A 20917-nucleotide genomic window follows, 5' to 3' on the forward strand; every position below is an offset into this window, starting at 1 on the left:
ACAATGGGGGTCCAAGCCTGCATACCAACTAACAAGCAATCAGACGGAGGGGGAGAGCGCGGAGAGAAAAGGGGAGGCAGCCATCGGGAGAGAGACTTGAAGGTTAACATACAGAAAGAAAAAGAGGGCATGTAAAGAAGAGAAAACTAGAAAGAGAGCTCAAAGGAAGGCAAGGAAGAAGACGTCAGATCACAACATGCAGCTCATATCTCCCCCGTAATAAGAGAGAGGACGAGAGAGTTGATGGACAGATTAAGAGCAGATGACAAAGAGGAGAGTGTCAGTCAGCGCGGTGGCTGCAGGACTCGTCCTGATTACGGGCGAGAGAGAAGAGGAGCAGACTAAACCATGAAGAGGCCAGACAGCGGTAGAGCTAATGCAGCCTGAGTGTAAAGAGGGAATTAAATGAACCATAAAGTCTTCATATCATATTCTTTTAAGCCAATAGAGCTGGATTCTCTCCCAGCGAGCATTAACAAGAAAACAACTCGGGCAGGTTGCCAGTCCATCACACGGCGAACACGAGACAGTTTGCAGTTTTCAGACCATCTGACGCCGGCAGAGCACATCGAGTCAGCTCACATGAACCCGCGCTCTTTCTGTCAGGTGATAACTTGTCCTTTATATAGTGCAACATGACATGAGAGTCAGGCCCTCAAAATAGTGAATAAATTGTTGCACGTTAGCGTTTAAGCACAGAGTATTGTTAGCAAGAGGCTAACTCTTGAATCTAGCTAAAGAAAGCAGCTACATAGTCGTCTAATGGCAAGTCAGATTGAAAGACGTCCGTCTGGAGTCGCACTGTGAGCCAGCCTGATTGTACAATCTTCTTAAAGGTTTTTACAAAATGTGCAACAAAGATGGCTGCCTCCGTCTTCTGATATTGTTTCCATTATGCCAAGTCTTCATTTACTGGTCTATTAGCCTCAAGCTCTTCTGCTGCTTCAATTCCTCCCTCATTCTCACTCCAGGCTAAATAGAGGCAGAGATAACGTGTAGTGCACCGAGCCTCGCTTATTTGTTCTTCTTCTGATTATTAGAAGCAGCGTTCAGTGATTCTGCTGTGGTTTCCGAGGGCTGCTAAAGCTCAGCAGCACTCTGTGAAATTAAGGGAAACATCTCTCACAAACGCCACTGTATTCTCTGATTTCATGTATTTAAAGATGGACTGTATTTAGGTGTCGCACTGATGTCAGCCACTGATGACCATTTTATAGCACTGAGGTTTGCCTTTTTGCTGTTGCCGTCGTGTTTATATTTAGAAGAGAGACGGGCACTGCCAACATGCAATGGTGGCATCATTTGGAGCCAGAGCTGCACAGTAGAGACCGGCGGGTGGAGCCGACGTAGCCACATCTGCTAACCAAAACACTCACTTAGCTTACTGGGAAAAAAACTGCAAAGATCCCGCATGTCGGCGTATCTGCTAATCAGGAACAGATCGGCTGCAGGAGCCGGATTTGTCAACAGAGCTGTCAATCATCCTTTTTACAGCATCAAATAACTCATTATAACTAAACCAGGACGTAAATCAGCATGATAAGAACTAACTATAATGACAGAAACCATGTTTGAGAAACATTTATTTGTCATGTATTTAGATTTTATAGTTAGTTAGTTTATAGTTCTCATGTCCCATCTGTTATCATGGAGGAGGCAGGCTTTATGACCTATACTGCAGCCAGTCAGCAGGGGGCGCTAGAGAGGGTTTGGCTTCGATTTTAAGGAGCTGTCGTGTCGTCTGTCTTTTTATAGTCTATGAGTTTTCATTTTAACATGGGGCTCTATGGGGATTTACTCGCTTTTGGAGCCAGCCCCAGGTGGCCATTTTTGGAACTGCAGTTTCTTGCTCCTCTGCAATGGCTTCGTTTTTGGCCCTGGAGGTTTGTCGCTTCATTTAACGCCTTAACAGCCAAAAGTTTCTGCTGAGCCGCTAGAGAGGAAAAACAGGGAGAAGGAAAAAGAAAGAAAAACATAAGGAGGGTGGGAGGGTGTGAAGCAGAGGAATTGAGGGAGTGTGGACGAAATAGAGAGAACACACAGTGACAGAAAAGAAGCGGGGTGCAAAGAGGAGATCAAACAGGAGGAATCTTTGGCAGGACAGGATGAAGAGCCTGATTATGCACTGCAGGAGGAGAGTGTGGTAAATATTGATGGTGGAATAACCTTGAAACAAAGTGAGGCAAAAGGAAGTGACCAAAGACAGTATGTTTGTGGACGATGATGCCCTGGTGACGAGCGGAGACATAATGGAGCGACAGAGTGAATAACCTTGGACTAATGTAAACCTGAAACGTGAAGAAAGCTAATAAAGTGTGTGCAGATTGAGCCGCGCGGTATCACCCGGTTTGTTTTATATGACCGACCGGCTTTTATTGGATTAGAGGCCCCGCTGCCGGCTGAGAGACGGGAGCAGAAATTGATACACTGCGAGACAAGGAAGAGTCAGAGGGGATCGTTCAGACACGAGCGGACTATGTTTCCTTTCCTCTTCCTCCATCCCTTCTCTGTCCTCCCCTCTTTCATTTCCTGTCCCTCCTTCCTGCATTATTTTCCCACTGCTAATCAGAACGAGCTGAAAAATGAAATCAGAAAATCATTAGTCACCCCTCCGGCATGACACGATGAAATGACACATCTATCCTATACCCTCTATCGCACACACACCCTGCTGTGTGTATCTGCTCCCATCGTTACTCATGATAATGGTGATTCCATTTAATATCAAGCTATTAAATAAAAAATAATTACTTGTAGAGAAATCAATGGATTAAATTCCCTCTTATTATTTCACAGTTAAATTAAGCCTCGTTCACCAACCAGGAGAACAAAACACATTCGCTAATAAACTGTGAGGTTCATCAAAACTGATTGTGGGTAATTAATTAAGAGTCAAAGCAGCACGACATAAAATAAAACACATTCTGGCAAAACGAAAAAGGCCGGGTGATGTAACAGAGCGCGTTCAGGAACACAAATGAGTAAGGTTTCTTCTTCTTCTTCTCCCTCTCTCTCTCCGTCTTGGCAGCGCGTGGCACCGGCTCAGCACTCTCTGACCGCAGTGCAAAAAGATTTACTCAGCTCCGGCTAATTATTAGGAAGGGGGAAATGATTAGCTGAAGAGTTATGACTAATAAATCTGTCTATGTTTCATTAACACCCTGTTTGGAAACATTTCATTCTGCTCATTAAAGAGAGTGGTAATGAAAGGAGAGGAGAGAAGGAGGGCAGGAAAGGAAAGGAGGCGGCGAGCTGTAATTGGTGTAACGTTGCGCTTTTTTGAACAACCTGGTGAAAAGGTCAGATATGAGAGGATGGAAGAAGCAGAGGAGCGTGTCATCAGTATCATTAAGTGAAGTGTGTCTTTATATTTGCTAACAGATCAGTGTGAAGCTAATTCCCTTAATGATGCTACTGCACCGACACAGCTTGATTAGGTCAGGAACGTAATGCGAACACGCCTGTGTGTGCGTGCATGTGTGTGTGTGTGTACACAAATCTACTAAAATGCACCACAAATTTTAAACCCCTTAAATTTGTCTGATGTTTATAGGACATTTGATCAAGCCCACTGCAACATCTGCTCATTTGCATACAGCCTGTGTGAACGGGTTTTGCACCTGCGGCACTGGCTGCTATTATTGCACTTGTTTGCGAGCTACTTTCGAGGTTTTTTTCTGCAGACGAGGCTGAATTCTGCTGCGCCCTTCAGCTCAGCCGCATTAATTGAAAGCATCAGCATCCGAGGAGCGCGTATACAAATCTGTCTAATGACATTAAACGCACATCATTTCGTCGCGTGCGCGCGCACACACCTTCTCATTCTGGCAGATTGGTTTACACAGAATCTCCTGGAAGCGAGATCGTTATAAGAGCCATTATCTAACAAACAACAACCAGCCAGTGCAGCCCTTCCCTGTGGGTGGTGTTGCTCTAACTCCACCGAATTCACCATAAGCAACATTTGGCAAACATGGTCTTTTATTTATGCCTATGTTCCTGTTTTTTGCTATTTTTGCTGTTCCTAACGGAGCTAAAAAGCCCTTCCTTTAAGTCTTTTCATTCCACTTTCTCACATCTCCTTTGAAATCCAAACAAGCACGCACACACACCCAAATATTTTCCAGCTTTTTTACCCTCAATTAGTGTTCTTCAGTTTCTCGCAAGCCTCTTTCTCTCACTACCTCTTAACTCCTCACTCCACAGCGTGTTTTCACCAGCTGCATGCTTCTCCCCTACCCCCTTTTTTTTTTCTCATCCTCCCTCTCCTCATTTGTGTCATTAAGTTTTTAAGAATAACCCTGGGCTGCATAACAGATGCTGCGGAGGTAGAAGAGCTTACTCGCGCAAACACGCACACATCAACAGGACGTGCTATTGTGTCGGAAAGGTAGAGCTGTTACCACTCTCTATTAGCGAGACGGAGACGTCTTTCTGCTAGAATTAGCCGCGTTAATGACATCTCACTCGACTGCGTGTCGCTCTCTCTGGGCCTTTTACTCTTTGTTATTCAAAACTCCCTTTAGAAAAAGGTTGTTTTTCTCTCAAGAGAAAAGTACGCACAGCATCTGGAAAGAAAGTTGTGTCTTCTTTTTGTTGTGGATAAAAAGTGAGCCATCAACAGATCTCTTAATCTTTTAATGTGCGAGAAATCTGTACATCTTGTTCTGCAATAAGGATCAAATGAATCAGTTATTATTCTGACATTTTCTTTAACAGATTGCCGCTCTCGACTCCCCGCTGAATATCTCCAGCTCTGACAGCAGATGTACTCCATACAGGCCGGCTCTGAGATACACAACAGATGAGACGGCGTTTAAACAACAAAACAGGCCTCACATGGATGGAACAACTTCACGCTGACTTCTCACCAAAACTCCCACAGTAAGAACATGAACATAGAAAAGCACACGGGAGTCTGGCACATAACCAAAGCCTGCGGTTATTCTGAGAAGGAGATGGCTGTAAGACTGGAGAATCATTAGACTGCAGACAACACGCACGCACGCACGCACACACACACACAGATGCTGGGAGGCAGGAGCTGTTTAACAAGGAGTGAGAGAAAGCTCAGAGTTTTTTGAGTGAAAGGCCATCTGCTGAATCCACGGCTATGCCAGTCGCTCGCTAGCTTCCCATCGCTCGCACCTGCCTGCCTGCCAAAGCACCCTCAGGAGAACAAAAGCACCAACTTCACACACAAACACGCACCCGCGCGCACGCTCTCGCCGAGCAATAACGGCACGCGCGCGGCAATAACTGGTGTGATTTGTCAGCGGCGTGCTGCGTCTGAGGAGCTTTCGACATTTTTTCATGTTTTCCCTCCTGCGGTAACAATAGCATAACAGCACTTTATTAAACGAGAACAGGACAGAACAGAACGGCCTGCAAATCAGCCCGTTTATGAGGCGTAGCTGTTCAGTACCCTGCCAGCAAAGGCTGCTGGGAGTGTGTGTGTGCCTCTGTGTGAGCGGAGGCAGAGAGAGACTGTATGGGCGTGCAGTTATTTTATAGTTCAGTGATAAAAAAAAGCTGCTATCAGGGTGTTCAAAACGCGGTCACGATTGTAGATACAAAGTGTAAGACAAGGAAAAAAGTCTCTCCAGCTCTTCTATCCGGTGATTATTGGGGAAATGATTTAAACAGCTGGCATTTAGGGAGGAAAAAAAAGGGACCTTTCAAACGTCTGGTGGGAAATCATTTCAACCCTCAGTGTCAATTTCAATTCCAATTTAATCACCGTCCACACTGAGCGGCTCACTCTCAGCAAATACGTCCCATTCTCGATACATTACGGAGAGGGCTCCTCCAAATGTAAATTTCAGGAGCGGAGCGGGAAATGAAAGCTGGAGAGCCAGAGGAGAGCAGCAGGAGCGGCAGCCGAACGGACTGATTGGCAGATAAGACGGATGAAAAGGAGGAGGTGGCGACCTTCCCTTATTTTCTTAGATACTCTCAGTGCCTCCAGAAGCTGAAGTATGACTCTCCTATTGCACCTAACAGTGCAATCGCCCTGCCATCATCTCCCCTTCCCTGCCTCCTCCTCCTCCTCCTCCTCTAATCTACCTTTTCATCTTTCTGCTCCCTTCTTCCCCTTTTGTGCTCCTGGCTCTCCTCCTCCCTCTATCAATCTCCTTTTCTCTCCATCTCTCGCAAGCCCCCCCCTCCTCCTCTTCCTCCTCTCTATCACCTTCTCTTTCACATCATCTCAAAATGCAGTTCTCTAGTGGCGTGAGCATATTTCAGATGTACATCCCACAACCCCCATCTTGTCACTCTCGCTGCCTATCTAATGTGATCTCATTTTATCCTCCACCTGTGTCTCTCCTTTTACCTCGCTTCTGTCCATCCCTCTCGCCCCCTGAGCTCCTCCTTCCTCTCTCTTATCCCCTGTTTTTCTCTCTAGTGATGCAGCTTTGATCCTCGCCTCACTCCTCACTCCTCACTTACAAACCGCTTATTAACACACGCACACGCATTTTGACGGATGCACAGATGTTGTTTAACAGAAAGCAGCAATCAACACTACTTCCTCCCGAGTGTCCCCACCTCTAAAGGAGAGACCGATAGAGACGCACTGAGAGGAAGAGGAAGAGAGAGAGAGAGACGTGGAACTGATGGCAGCGCATCGACCCCTCTGTAAAACCTTGTTAACGCCTCCCCGGCCTGTGAAACCTGATTAGTTGAGTGTGTTTGTGTCATCATGTGTGTTCATAGCGTGCTACGTTTAACAGGTTGTTTTGCTTCTTACAAGCACAACCTCATAATTCCCCTCTGATTAAAATAAGGTTGGTGTGTTCCCCTGCGTGTGTGTGTGTGCGTGTGTGTGTGTGCATCACAGGACAGTCTCCGCTGATTACATCCCTCCTCATCAATAGTGAATAGAGCACTCAGCCTGATAAGCAATCACCTGAATCAATACTAATGTTTTTACTGTGTGTACATTAGTGTGTGCGTGTTTGCGTGTGTGCGTGTGTGTGTTGTTCTTAACGTGGCTAATCTAGTCGGAGCTCATGGAGGATAAACATTTAGTTACAGGCACGGTAAATCACAGACGCCTGTCATCCCTTTCTCTCTTCTCCTTTCCTCTCCTCTCCTCTGTTCTCCTTTACTATCCTCTCGTTCCCTTTCCTGTCTTCTCCTTTTCTTTCATTTCCTCTCCTGTCCCCTCCTCTCCTTTCCTTTCCTATCCTCTCCTTTCCTATCCTGTCCCCTCTTCTCCTTTCCTTTCCTCTCCTCTGTTCTCCTTTACTATCCTCTCGTTCCCTTTCCTGTATTCTCCTTTCGTTTCGTTTCCTCTCCTGTCCCCTCCTCTCCTTTCCTTTCCTATCCTCTCCTTTCCCTATCCTGTCCCCTCCTCTCCTTTCCTTTCATCTCCTCTGTTCTCCTTTACTATCCTCTCATTCCCTTTCCTGTCTTCTCCTTTCCTTTCCTATCCTCTTCTTTCCTCTCCTGTCCCCTCCTCTCCTTTACTTCCTCTCGCCTGTTCTCCTTTCCTTTCCTTTCCTCTCCTTCCCTTTCTTTTTCTATCCTCTCCTTCCTCTCCTCTCCTCTCCTTTCCTTTCCTATCCTCTCCTTTTCTTTCATGTCCCCTCCTTTACTTTCCCTTCCCTTCCTTTCCTTTCCCGTCCCCTCCTCTCCTCTCCTTTCCTTTCCTCCTCTTTCCTCTCCTGTCCCCTCCTCTCCTTTCCTTTCCTTTCCTCCTCTTTCCTCTCCAGTCCCCTCCTCTCCTTTCCTTCCTCTCCTCTGTTTTCCTCTCCTTCCCTTTCTTATTCTATCCTTTCCTTCCTTTCCTTTTACATCCTCTCCTTCCTCTCCCATCCCCTACTTTCCTTTCCTCTCCTCTCCTCTCCTTTCCTTTCCTCCTCTTTCCTTCCTCTCCTCTGTTCTCCTCTCCTTCCCTTTCTTTTTCTATCCTTTCCTTCCTCTCCCGTCCCCTACTTTCCTTTCCTTTCCTCTCCTTTCCTCTCCCGTCCTCTCCTTTCCTTTCCTCTCCTCTTCCTTTCTTCTCCGTCCAAAGAGCCCTCTCCTTACTCCCATCCTTTCATCTTCTCGCTCCTCACTATAATCTGCATTCTTTTATTTCCCCCACTTCCTCTCATCTTGCTCTCCTCTTTGGCCTTCTTTGAGACGGAGCATTAACAGCAGCCTAACCTTCAAAGAGAGCGATCACAGAGAGCCTGTGCTCTTCACACGCAGAATAACAGCCTTTAGTTCGGCTTCGGCTGCAGGAGAAATGTCAAAGTTGGACGGGCTGCTTGTGCCACACTAACACACATGTAATCCCTCACAGAGATATGAAGTGGAAGATTCTGCTCATGTGTGTTAACGCTTGTGTTTGTGCACAGGTACACATGTATGGAATGTAAACTATCCCTACAGGAAGTCTTGATTGCAACAATACATTCAGATTCAACCAATCCCAGTGCTTACCTTTCAATCACTGCATCCTCATATTAGACCAATCATCCTCTTTCACCCACTTATGATGTCATGAACGTCACTAAACTCACTCACTATTCTAAATATGAATCCCCTAAAGTCTGCAATGTGCTACAAACATCAGAGGGTGTTGTTTATTGTGTCTTTGTTACCTTTGAAACGCTGCACAGTAGACTGTCGCCTCATGAACTTCTCGTGTTTCGACCCGCAAATTTATACAAACTTTTGTTTTTCAAACTTGCAATTTTGGCCAATTGCTGCAACTTTTGCACAAATTCGACCAATGATCCTATTTTCTCGTCCGCGTGAAGTCATTTGCGTCACCAAACTCACTCAGCCGCTTCCTGATGCCGTGTGTTCTGACCAATCAGATTGTGTGTTCTTTACTCTCCACCAACCAGAGGCTGTGTTTCTGATGGGTGTGTTCACTGTTCAGTGAGATAGTAATTATAGATCATAAATGTAATACATCATTTGTAGCTTCTCCTGAGTACATATGAATAGTATTGAATGTGCACGTGCAGTGCAAAGGGACCATTTCATAGCTGCTGACTTCATTCAGTATTTGCACATTTTATTTGGCATCTTGACATGAAAATCGACAGGAAGTGATGTCAGAAGACAAACGGCTCCGTCAGCCAACATATGGCTTTATTAGAGCGTTTGTCCCGGTCGCTCACCGTGGATGTGTAATGTTACACGGAAAAAAGCCTCACAACATCGCAAACTTGCATTGCAACTTTTTAAAAAAGGCATTTTCGGCCGCAGCATTCACAGAAAAAGCCCACAAAGTCCTTCAGGGACTGAATAGAGGATTGTTTCCTTTGTGATGTGAAGCAGACGGCTGAGACGTTCCCATGAGAGCGATTGTTTCTCTTTCAGAAACAGCCTTGAACTACAGTGTCTTTTCAGAGACTCTATATAGTGAATCCATTATAATAGATCCAGTGCCCGATGTCTTCTGGGGATTGTTTATCCATTTTTCTGGTTGAAAACAGTTGCCATCCACTTATATAAAAATCGTATTCAGATTTTGCACATTCATTTGGTACTATGTCACAGAAATGGACCGCAAGTGACGTCTCGCTGAGATCGCTCAGATAACAGATGGCTTTATTGGAACTGTTTGTCCCGGTCGCTCACAGATGATGTGTCATGTGTAACACAGAAAAAAAGCCTCAAAACATCACAACTTGCATTTCAATTTTTGTTTAAAAAGCTGCTGCGAATTCAGCTGCAACGCCCGCAGGAGAACCCCTGGAGGGACTGATAGACCTACACTACACCTGACCTCTGCACCTGTGCGCTCTGACTCACCCTGTGGTTCGTACAGCTCATACTGATGATGCTTAGAAAACCGTAGCGTGTCTTTACCTTCCGCTGACAACGAAGCAGGTAACCAGGAAGATGAGGAGGACGATTCCCCCAGCGATGGACACGGCCAGAATGGTGGACTGGTTAGGGTCCCCGATAGCAAAAACATCTAAATAGGAGACAAAGAAAACAGAAGATTAAATACACAACAGCACAAAGGAGGAGGGTTTCTGCAGCAGGGAAAGTGAGAGCAGAAAAGACTAAATGAGGAAAGGAGTGGAAAAGACAGCAAGGTGAGTGTGGAGGGAGAGAGAATGAAATATGATCGCAATAGAAAGGAGATAAAAGACAGAGGTTGAAGGAGAGGGGAAAAGAGAGCGCGGCAAATGAGTAAAAGAGAGAGAGGGAGGTGGATTGAATAGTAAGTAAGGTCCTTGATGAAAAGCGCTCTCCCTCTCTGCATCGCCTATGAGGGGATGAGAGTGGACGTGAAAGCCATTCCCATTTGGCCGCGCTGTCCAAATGGATATGTTAACATTGCACATAACAAGGCTGCCGCCGAGAACTTTCTGCAAAGATGCATCGATTTTTACGCCACACCAATCGAGCCATTACTCAAAACAAATACCCCATTTATCTGGCTTAGCTAAGCATGAGCGGGCGCGCGTGTCTGCGTGTGTGTGTGTGGAAATATAGAGTATGTGTGTGTCGGGGAGGCAAATGAATGCCCCCAGGCAGGCTCAGATAAGCATTGATCTCCTATTACATTTACTGGCGCACACATACACACCCTTCTTTACCAATCAATAGGATTGATCTGATTAGATAACCTTGATATGATTGGGACAGGGCGCTGTGTTTTACAGCTCTGAACTTGAATGTGAACCGGCTGTTTGAAGGCTCAAAGACGTCTCTATACACAAGTGAGACGAAACATGTTGCAAGCAGATTTTTATCTACATATTTTACATGAATAGAAACCCAGCTTTGTATTATTTTTATTGATTATTGAACGATTAGTAGGCTAATGTGTTCCTGTTGTATAATCTATAGCACAGTGCTATACATTAACTGATTTATCCCCCTCCGCCTGCCTGTCCGGGGATCAATGTTCACTTTGAAGAGCACATTATGGGGCCTCTAAAGCAGAAAATCCCGGGGCTCTTAATGAAGCGATAATGAGAGTGGATGACAGCAAACAAAGAGGAGGACGAGTGACGGGGAGCGAGAAAACATCATGACAGAGACACAGAACGATGAGGCCCAGGGCTGTTTGAGAGGCCGGGGATCGAACCCGGCATAGATTTCTCTTTTGTGTCTGCTGCTCTTCTCTTTAAAGTTTAAGTAAAGAACACGTTTAGAAATGTCAGTAATTTAAGCAGTAAAGGAAAACCCTGGTGCTCAAGGGCGCAGACATGAGTACTGGCGGTAGGGACTCCGATTAGCATGTAAAGAAAGTGTTCAGGGCTTTAGGATGGTTTTGAAAAAGACCCACAGGTCCTTGATTAAAAAGATGCAAATAATGAAGCCTTATATTTTGGTTTAGAGTTTAAACTGCTTTGTGTGAGTTGCACTGATGAAAAAGTAGTCCCCTAATTGTTACTTGTTGGAAGGTTCAGTTCCTGCAGGAGGCAGGGAGAGGAGTTGAAGGCAGTAAACGGAATTCTCTCGGTCTCATTTGATTTGTGCATCGGTAACATTAAATAAAATGCCTGTGAGTACTGGCTGCTTAAATCTAGCTACAATGTCAACTTAATGCAATAGTACCATGTATTTATTCTTTTCAATTAATCAAGTAACCTTGTGTTCCTCCTTTACATAAATAAAGACACTTCCACCACAAATTGGTGCATAGAAACACACCAGAATACAGGAAATCAAAGGTCTGCGGCTCCAAATGTCCTCGGGGACAACCTGTAGACAGCCCTGTACAAAGTGTCCCCACCAATGGGGAAACAAAAAAAACGCTGTTGCTGGAGCAACAGTGTAGTTGTTAGCAGAGTGACTAAAACAAGCCTGACAATAAGGGCGCGTTCACAGCTAAAGTCTGTTTGTTTGATCTGAATCAAAGACTGAATTGTTACTATGTTGCATTTTCCCTCGACTTTGGTTTGTGTTCACACGGCAGCAAGTTTTTTGTTGCATGAGGTTGGTCAGAATTTCCACGTGGAAAAACTCCCTGAAGTAAACAAAGAGAGAGAGCACACTCCTCAATCACTTTAAACACCATCGCTGACTTGAGGAGTTTTTTGTTCCACAGTTCAATCAGTTCCACTCTCCTTTAGTTTTTCACAACAGCTCTGTGTTCTTGATGAGCATTTGTGGCTTGTTTTGTCAGCCCATATTTTTATTAGAGCCCTTCTATATGCGCCCTGAGAGTCCAGTCAGATAGTAAGGTGTCACGTGAAGTCTAAATAATTGGTTGGATGGCTTAGAGTCGATCATGACTTCAGGCTCACACTTTCACTTTCCGTCAGATTTTGCTTCAGTCGCTCTTGGTCACTTTCAAGCCACTGATTCAGATCCATCGATGACAAACTGTGCGGCTGGGGAGGTTCCTCTGTCTGACAACAGGACTGAAGAAGCCATCGGGGTGAGATGTGAGCTATTATGTAACCATCTGCTGGATCGATTTAAACTGCAGGAGGGATGAATCAGACTCTTACTATTGTAGGTATAATATCCCGGCGCTCTTTGCTCTGCAGTTTATCTTTGAGCTTCTTGTTAGCATGATGCATTCACCTCTAATTTGGATAAGTAGAGCCAACAGGGGGGATTGCTTTTAAAGAACTAGCATGTCACTGTTTCCAGTGCAGCCACCGCAAAGTATTCCAATTTCGAGCTGAAAACCACGGGGACTTTTCAAAAAGAGGGACTTAAAAAGCTGCCAAATTACAGTGAATAAAAAGAGATGATAAAAAGAAAGCTTCATTACGAGTAAACCAATATTTATTTTCCATTTCGTTACCTTCATGGCTGGTTTCCAGTTCGATCTCTCCTCCGTAGCTCCCGTAGCCTCCGTCGGTTCGAGCCCTGACCCTGAACACGTAGGTGGTCCCTGGCTTCAGCCCGTCCACGGTCATCATGTTGGAGCGGGTCTTCAGCACGGTGTAGTTCTGCTCCCGCTGGTTCTGAAAGAGCAGAAGGAGAGAATTGAAGTGATTGAGGAGGGAAAGGGCTGCAATGATAGATTTACTCTGAAGGTTAAATACACTTTGGTAAAGAGAGCAACAGAAGAAGAAGTCTGAAATAATAGAAAGCTCAGATTGTTTAATTTAAACGACTCCGGGGGCCTCGTCCGCCTTTTCATTTGTTCTTCACTGGATCATTTGGTCGCATTTATACATGAGCGTCTGTCATGGACCGAATCTTATCCTCTTTACACTCGGGGGCAATATGTGGTTACTCCAGTCCCGCTTCGCTTCGTTCCTAAACCACCTCGTATGTGTGTGCGCTCACAAATACGTGTGTAGGAGGATGAATGAAGAATAAGTGTTTCTGTCAGTAAGCTGATTCCCTGCAGAGAGGCTGATACTCTACCTAATGGAAGACACTCTACGACACGGATTAACACTATTTTACAGCTACCGCCTGCCAACACACACACACGCACACACACGGAGGCTTAATTTCATCACCTTGGCTGTGTTTTACGAGGTTTGTCGGACAGATGTGTGCTTAATTGGCTTTGGTGTGAACAACAGGGCAAAGGTACGGGAGACGGCGATGGAGACGTATTGAGATAGGAAGAAAGAGAAAGAGATGTTTGTGATGAGCCAGTCACGGCAGACGTGCCCCGAGGCTAAACTCACATCCTACCAGCCGAGACAACACGGAGCTGAAGAGAGGAGAGAAACATGTTGCTTTAAACCCTTCAGAGGGGGGCTCCACAATTGAAGCACTGCATTTAAAGGAATGTTGTAGCGTTGGATTAGAAGATTGATTCCACTTTCATATCTGCCAGCAGCTGGTTAGCTTGGCTTAGCATGACTGCACAGTGGACTAGACTTAGACTCTCTTTTCTTAGGAGCTGCACGGTGGTGCAGTGGTTAGCGCTGTCGCCTCACAGCTAAAAGTTTCCTGGTTTGAATCCCGGTTTCAGACGTAGTGGGTCTTCCTGTGTGGAGTTTGCATGTTCTCCCTGTGCATGCGTGGGTTATCTCCGGGTACTCCGGCTTCCTCCCACAGTCCAAAGACATGCTCGTTAGGTTCATTGGTGAAATTGCCCGTATGTGTGAATGTGAGTGTGAAAGGTTGTCTGTCTCTATAGCCGCTTTCCCACTGGTCAAAAAACCCACTAACACCCAGCTTTTTACCTTAATAGGAAAGGCTACAATCAGCATTCAGACCAGGGTCAAATGACTCTGCAGTAGACCTGGGTAATTATCGGCTCGGCTCTGATGGGAACACAAAACCTGTGTTGACACGCTAATCTCCTACCCCTTTCCGGCATCGATGCCATGCTCCGTCAGTAACTTCTGCGACTCCTTGTCATCTCAACTACAAATTCCTCTCGTCTCCGTCCGAGCAGCACTCGAACATCATTCCAAATTTGTCGCTGCCGAGTTTGATAAACAGGCTGAATGAGTGATAGATACAATGAAGACCTAACCACCGCAACATCTTCACTGTTTACTAACCCTGTCTCTGGCGTGTTTGTGGCGTCAGACTGTGACGCAGCAGAAAAGAGAACGACAGGAGTATACTTCACTGGCAATGGGAACAGAGACAATCAGCATTTTATAAGGGGTATTTGTGTCAGCCCTGTGATTGACTGGTGATAGGTCCGGGGTGTACCCCGCCTCTCGCCCAATGACAGCTGGGATAGGCTCCAGCACCCCCATGACCCATAACAGGATAAGCAGTATAGATGGCCGGATGGATGGATGGATGATTTGTTTTTGAACAGTTTTTCCATTTCATGTCGAGTCCCGATTTATTCTTGGACTGGTAACTTCCTGGCAAATGTTTCCTGTCAAGAAACAATCTGCAATTTACAAGCCTTAAAATTGTTTCCTTTTGGGCGGCGGTTTAGCTCAGTGGTTAAATTGTGCATCTCATAGAGGCTACAGTCCTTGACCTCACAGACTAATGAGTGTTATCGATCTTTTCATTCACCGAAAATGTCAAACTATTCTTTAAAAACTCTTTCCACACCTCAGGTTTTGTAACACAGGCTTAATAATCTTAATTGAACTGATCTCTGTGTGTTAATTTGTAGAGTTGCCCTTTAAAAATGAGTGTGTGTGTGAGTGTGCACCTCTCTCACCTTCTCGTAGTAGATGACCTCATACTCCACTATCGCTCCGTTGGGTCTCTCCGGACCCTGCCAGGCCAAAGTCACGCTGTCCTTGCTCCGCCTCTCTTTCAGCACCACGCTCACTGTGGACACAAAGAACGAGAGGGAAATGCATGAGCAACAAAGACAGAGTCAAGTTCAACTACATGTGGAAGAAAAACATGAACATAGTGAGAGAGAGAGAGCTGTTAGGGCGAGAAAGGAGAGCTCAGATAGATTCCTACTGTGTTATAATGGGAACATTCATGTAAATGTGCTCATTAGAGGGCGTACAAGGTGTTTTATACATGTGTGATCACAGCACCGACGTGTGTATGTGTGACCTGTGTGTGATCTGCTGCTAGTAATAATAATGTGCAAACCCCAAACCTGCAACTGATCCCCAGCCCTCTACCCAAATGTGTCACATGTGACTGTAGTGGAGAGTAGCACGTGTGACATCTTAATGAGGTTAACAACCTCCCACACCCTCCCCTATCTCCTGATGTCACACACGTTAGTCATCACCACCCTGTCATATGCACTTCTCTTACACAAATGTCCCACGGTCTCACACTGTGAGAGATGCAGCTGTGGTTGTAAGTGTAGGCAGACGTGCAGAGGTGTCACCGGAGTGATGCAGCACAGAAGTGACTCTACAGTTGTCATGCAAAAGAATGAGACTATTTGTGAGCACGCTGCAATAAAGAGACCGTTTTGAAAAAGAATTAGCTGTCCTTTATATTCCTACAAATTCAGGGTGATGAATTTGTTCCTCAGTGGAGGATTTTCTTTTCTTGTCACTTTTTAAAAGTGGATATTACTGAAATCCTTTTTACTGCAAATTATATCCCTCAACACTCCACACACATCAACTGTATGAAAGAACCTTCTGTGTCTAGATTTCACCATTTTTTGCTTTTTGATGCCAATGCCGCAAATACCTGAATTTGCAAAACCCAGATCCAATACCAGCGCAAGAGAGAAGCAGCTGTACACCATAACTCGGCTGCCATTAATAACCTCAGAAACAATGAACGACAGAGGAATCCTAAATTAAAACTAATAACTGTGGAGGAGGAGAATTTTTGTGGGTAGACGGTATCTCAAGTCTCTAGAGACTTGGCTTGGGAACCAAAAGGGTGGCTGGTTCAAGTCCCGGTATGGACCAACCATGGAATTGGGGCTGGTAGCTGGAGAAGTGCCTCGCACTGTCGATGTGCCCTTTGAGCAAGGCACCGAATCCCCCAGCGCACGTCCATGTGCAGCCCCCTCGCTCTCACTCTCCATTAATGCATGTCCATAAGGTTCTGTTTGTGCATGTGTGTAATTCGGGCCTGTGTGTATGCATGTTTGTACTAACACTGAAAACATTGAATTTCCCTTTGGGGGTTTATAACTTATGTCTTCCTTTTCTTCTTCTAACAGCGCCCAAAAAACAAGCTGAGCTAACGTTAGCGACAGCTCTGCTGCGTCCACCGAAGCGTCAGAGAAAGGCTGATATTTAAGGTGAAATTACTTTATTTCGTGGAGCTCTGGCTAACATGACTAGTATAAAAAACTGGGAATCAGTTCTTCCTGCTGCTCTGAAACTGTTGGGACTGGTTGCAGCCATAATACATCCATGGTGGAAGTACAGCGCAGCTTGTTGTGTCAGACAACTCTATCTGTGTCAACAAATGATTGTCTTTTCACCTTCAGAGTTAAATTTGCTAACGCGCGACATTACCCCAAAAACGAGTCTTTGCTCTCACCCGTCTGTGATGTTGTGACATTGATGACCACCGTCCCTCTCGGTGTGGGACTTAAGTCCGACACTCCGTTCTGGCTCTCCACAGTGAAGCTGTAGTTGGAGTCCGGCTGCAGGTCGGTGACCAGCACAGAGGCCGACATGAGACCGAACTGTCTGGGAACAAAATGCACGCTGCTTCCACAGGGCATGCACTTCCTGCCGTCACCGGAGCACTTCCTGCAGTGGAGGCTGTAGGTGATGTCTCCTCGGCCTCCTGTGTCTCTGGGTGGGGACCACTCCAAGGTGACACAGGTCTCGTTCACGGTGGAGATGGGGTTCTCTGGAGCAGACGGAGGACCTGAAGGAAGACAGAGGCACAGTTTTATTTCAAAGCAGTTTGATAGAGATGCTGCCATCAAAGATTCTCAGATGGTCCCATTTCCTGAGTTGGGAAGTCATTCTTTTGACTTTGCTCTGTTTATCAGCTTTTATGTCTTAATGTGGAAACATTTGCTCTGAGTGGGGCGGCTGTGGCTCAGTGGTAGAGTTGGTCGTCTTTCAACCGGAAGATTAGCGGGTCAGTCCCTGACTGCTACAGTCACATGTCGAAGTGTCTTTGGGCAAGACACTGAACCCCAAATTGCTCCCAAAGGCATAGCCATCAGTGTTTGAATGTGCATAGATCCTGATTAGAGATCAGTGTGTGTCAAAGGGTGAATGTGACAGTGACCAGAAAAACTCTATATAAGTGCAGTCCATTTACCATCCACAGTAAAGGTCATTGTACTGTGATCTCTACTCTATCAGGGAAAAGTTGTTGGGAAAAGTTGGGAACCAAATTTTCTCTGACTATCCCAGTTGTTATTCCGTCTTGAGGGAGCCTTCATGTGAATTCTCCCAGTCGGGAACCCATTTTTTAGATTATTCCAACAGCACCTGAATGCAGCGTGAGTCTTAGCCAACCTACTGGGAAATGACTGGAAGTAAAAGGAAGCAAGTTTTTAGGGGTTTTTTTGAGGATTTTGAAACCTAGATTGTCAGTATTAACTTTGTCGACTTTGTGTTCCTTATCTTTGTTAGCTTGCTGTTACATTTCTTGACACATGCTTTGTGGATCATTTGCATAGTGGAAAACCAACGGCAGGACTTTGGGAACACAGGACCTACTTTTAAAAACATGGCTCCATGGCACCACTAGTGTTCAAAGATGCCACAGTGTTCCTTTAATGATGTGAAACAAAACAGAGCTCATTGGGAAGGTTATATTATATGTAATACTGCTGCCACTAAAACCATATCCCAGCATGCACTGCATGAGCTGCATGGTACATCACCTCTTCTCTGCACCAGCTAACCAAATACTGATGTACTTTCTCTTAATGCGCGTCGTCTTCATGTTCATTAACAAACTTATTGCAGTTTCTGTCAAACAGAATTCAAATTGATTCAATTAAAAATGAATTAACTGACTCCATCCAGCGGGTGGACACTTAATGCCTATTTAATTCATATCTATGGGATGGACTGTGATTAATAGAGTTGGCTGATGTTGTAAATGTGACGTGGTGAGAATATATGAGACTTACAAAGTTTAAACCCGTCTTTGAAGAGAATTCACATCATGTTAAATATCTGAGGCTCGCCTGCAGGGAGGTTTTTAATCACATGGAGTTAACTGATCCTCTTTGGGGCTCTACTGCGGACAATAAATTGTGAGCGGACAGTGATCTATAGGAAGTGCCGGGAGTCGTTTTCTCATGAGTCAGGTACATTTTATGATTTAGATGATCAGTTAATGTTACTGCTGAAATGATTCATGAGTCCGAAACGTGTCAGAAATCACTCTGTAGGAAGTGACGAAGTAGTGACACACAATGGTCTTTTTTATACCTTTTGGATGAAGATGCATTAATTCAAATGTCTTGAGTTAATATGAGTGAGTAAGATTTTTAAAAGGTTTTGTTACAGTTAAAGCAGCAAACATAGGACTTAACGTTTTTGAGCCTTTTGGCTCTAAATAAACTCCAGCTTATAATCAACTTAGTCTCTTTCATTCAGGTGCATACTTGACTCAGCCACGTAATCGACCTCGCAGATGTGTTAAGTCAAATTGAAAGATGCCAGACAGAATAAAATTCCAGACTCTCTATTTGTTTGTTTGTGTTCATAGATCAAAGAGAAATCAAGGAGACAAACCAAGCAGAACGAAACTAAACAGCAGCTTTGGGGCATGAAAATTAATATTTCCTCGAACAAATTTGAGTTTAAATCCAATAAAGTCCTGTTTAGAACCACAACAGTCTTTGTGTTGGATAGTGGATACCTAACTTGAATGATGCCTCACTCACACCTCGCTTTTCTATCGCCTCCATGACATATTAACCGTGTGTCAATTCAGGGGCTGCATCGTTCGAAGGAAGTGGTCTACGGAGGATGAGTCATTCGTAGCCTGCGTAGACGCTAAGGCCGAACTGAAATGAGACGGTCTGGTCTACGGAGGATTTCCTGCTTGTGTCACAAGTTGTTCCCGCCGTAGACCTTGTGTCACCAATCTTGGCTCCTGTCACCTAGCAACAGGTAGCTAGCGGGCTAACATTTGTATCACTAACTCTTCCACCTGTTCCATTGTGTGTCATTACGTCATCACTTCCTACAGAGTGATTTCTGACACGTTTCGGACTCATGAATCATTCCAGCAGTAACATTAACAGACATTTAAAGTGTATTTGTTGGACGCTTGAGAGTCACCATCTCGTTTGAATTGGCGCACAATGCATCTCAGGATACGTTGGACTGCGAAGGAAGCACCCGCCATGGATCAATCGGCCTTCAAATATATCCTTCGAAGGATGCAGCCCCTGGATTGGGACACAGCTATACTCTCTCCATTGGGGGGATGACCCAGCGTGCATCCAGCTATCAAGCTCACTAATCTCGTTTGCCCTCGCTGGCTATGTCTGTTGGTTTAAAAGCTACTGTTCTTGCAGACACCTTGATTTGTCTGTCGTTGTTTTCGCCGTGGCCTTCTGCATTATCAACCTCACCGTCAGTGTGGTGGTCCTGTTGAAATAAATGAGAGGGCTGCTCTTTTTCAGATACAGGAAGCAGATACAGGAAGTGCATCTGACTTGTAACTCTATGTTCAAGGACAAACGCATTTGGGGTGTGTTTTCTTTGGCAGATCAGTCTTTAATAATGTCAGGACGGGCTGTTTGAGCAGAAATCACAAACACGTCAGCACAATAATCATCGGCCTTGATGATGCTTCCATGTGTGGGACCCACTCTAATGGAAACCACTGATTCAGGTCGCCCACACAGCCCCATGCAGGTATCTCAGCCAAATGGAGATTTGTCAGATGCCCATTAAGCCTGACATCTCATCAGGACCTGGCTGAGCAGTGAGCCCCAGGGGGCCGCCTGCAGAGCCTGGGACTTTCCTGATTAGCCTTCCCAGTGGCGAGCCTCTCTGAAGAACAGGGCGGATAGGGGTAGAAGTGGTCGTAGGGGGGTGGAGGCCATGCTGGGGGTAATTGCAGCTGTCTGTCATATATCTCCTGAAAGAGAGTGCTGAATGATCCTTATAATTCTGCCTTTTCTCTCCTCTCCATCCCCCCTCCTCACAGGCCACACTTCACTGTCCATCATCATCGTCACTGATCGGCCTTTTATGACATTTAGATTATACGCCTCTGATGGTCCACAATTTCCTCCCGCTGTTCCATTCTCCGCCTGTGTCTTTAAGTGTCCTTCTCCATCTCTCTCCATGTCTAATTCTTCCACCTTTTCACCTTATTTCCTCATGTTCGCCCTCTTCATCCTCCTCAGCGCTCTTCACCAGCATGTGTGCGCCCATACAGATTTCGAACCAACCATTACTCATTTCCCGCTGATAACACCAACCGTTACACATCTCACCTGCTCCAACGATTAATGAGTGTAATCTACCATAACCAGATAATGGGTTTGGGTATGTTCGCGTGTGTGACCATATTTCTCTAGTTCAGTCTCCTCTCCCACCGTGTCACCGTCCATTCCCTCCCCCACATCCCTGCGTCTATCACTCCATCTTTCTGTCCCCCTCTTTCGCCCAATCGTCCCTCTTTGTCCTTTCTATTCTCCTCCGTCTCTGTGCGGGAGGATGTGGTCCGA

The 20917-nt window shown here is 45.4% G+C and overlaps 1 protein-coding gene across 3 annotated transcripts in view; it reads right to left on the reverse strand.

Annotated features, from left to right (window-relative positions):
* epha4b (eph receptor A4b) overlaps nucleotides 1-20917 on the reverse strand; it is a 95001-nt gene that overhangs the window by 27733 nt on the left and 46351 nt on the right. For all 3 annotated transcript variants that reach the window (XM_069684091.1, XM_069684090.1, XM_069684089.1), the window contains exons 7-10: nucleotides 16789-17124; nucleotides 15026-15138; nucleotides 12725-12887; nucleotides 9817-9925 (exon numbers count right to left, since the gene is read on the reverse strand). In XM_069684091.1, the coding sequence (XP_069540192.1) occupies nucleotides 9817-9925; nucleotides 12725-12887; nucleotides 15026-15138; nucleotides 16789-17124 (721 nt within the window). The remainder of the gene's footprint in view (nucleotides 1-9816; nucleotides 9926-12724; nucleotides 12888-15025; nucleotides 15139-16788; nucleotides 17125-20917) is intronic.

This window comes from Semicossyphus pulcher, unplaced genomic scaffold (genome assembly GCF_022749685.1).
Source record: "Semicossyphus pulcher isolate SPU_LCO1_2020_fin unplaced genomic scaffold, fSemPul1.0.p SCAF_7, whole genome shotgun sequence".
Lineage (NCBI taxonomy): Eukaryota > Metazoa > Chordata > Actinopteri > Labriformes > Labridae > Semicossyphus > Semicossyphus pulcher.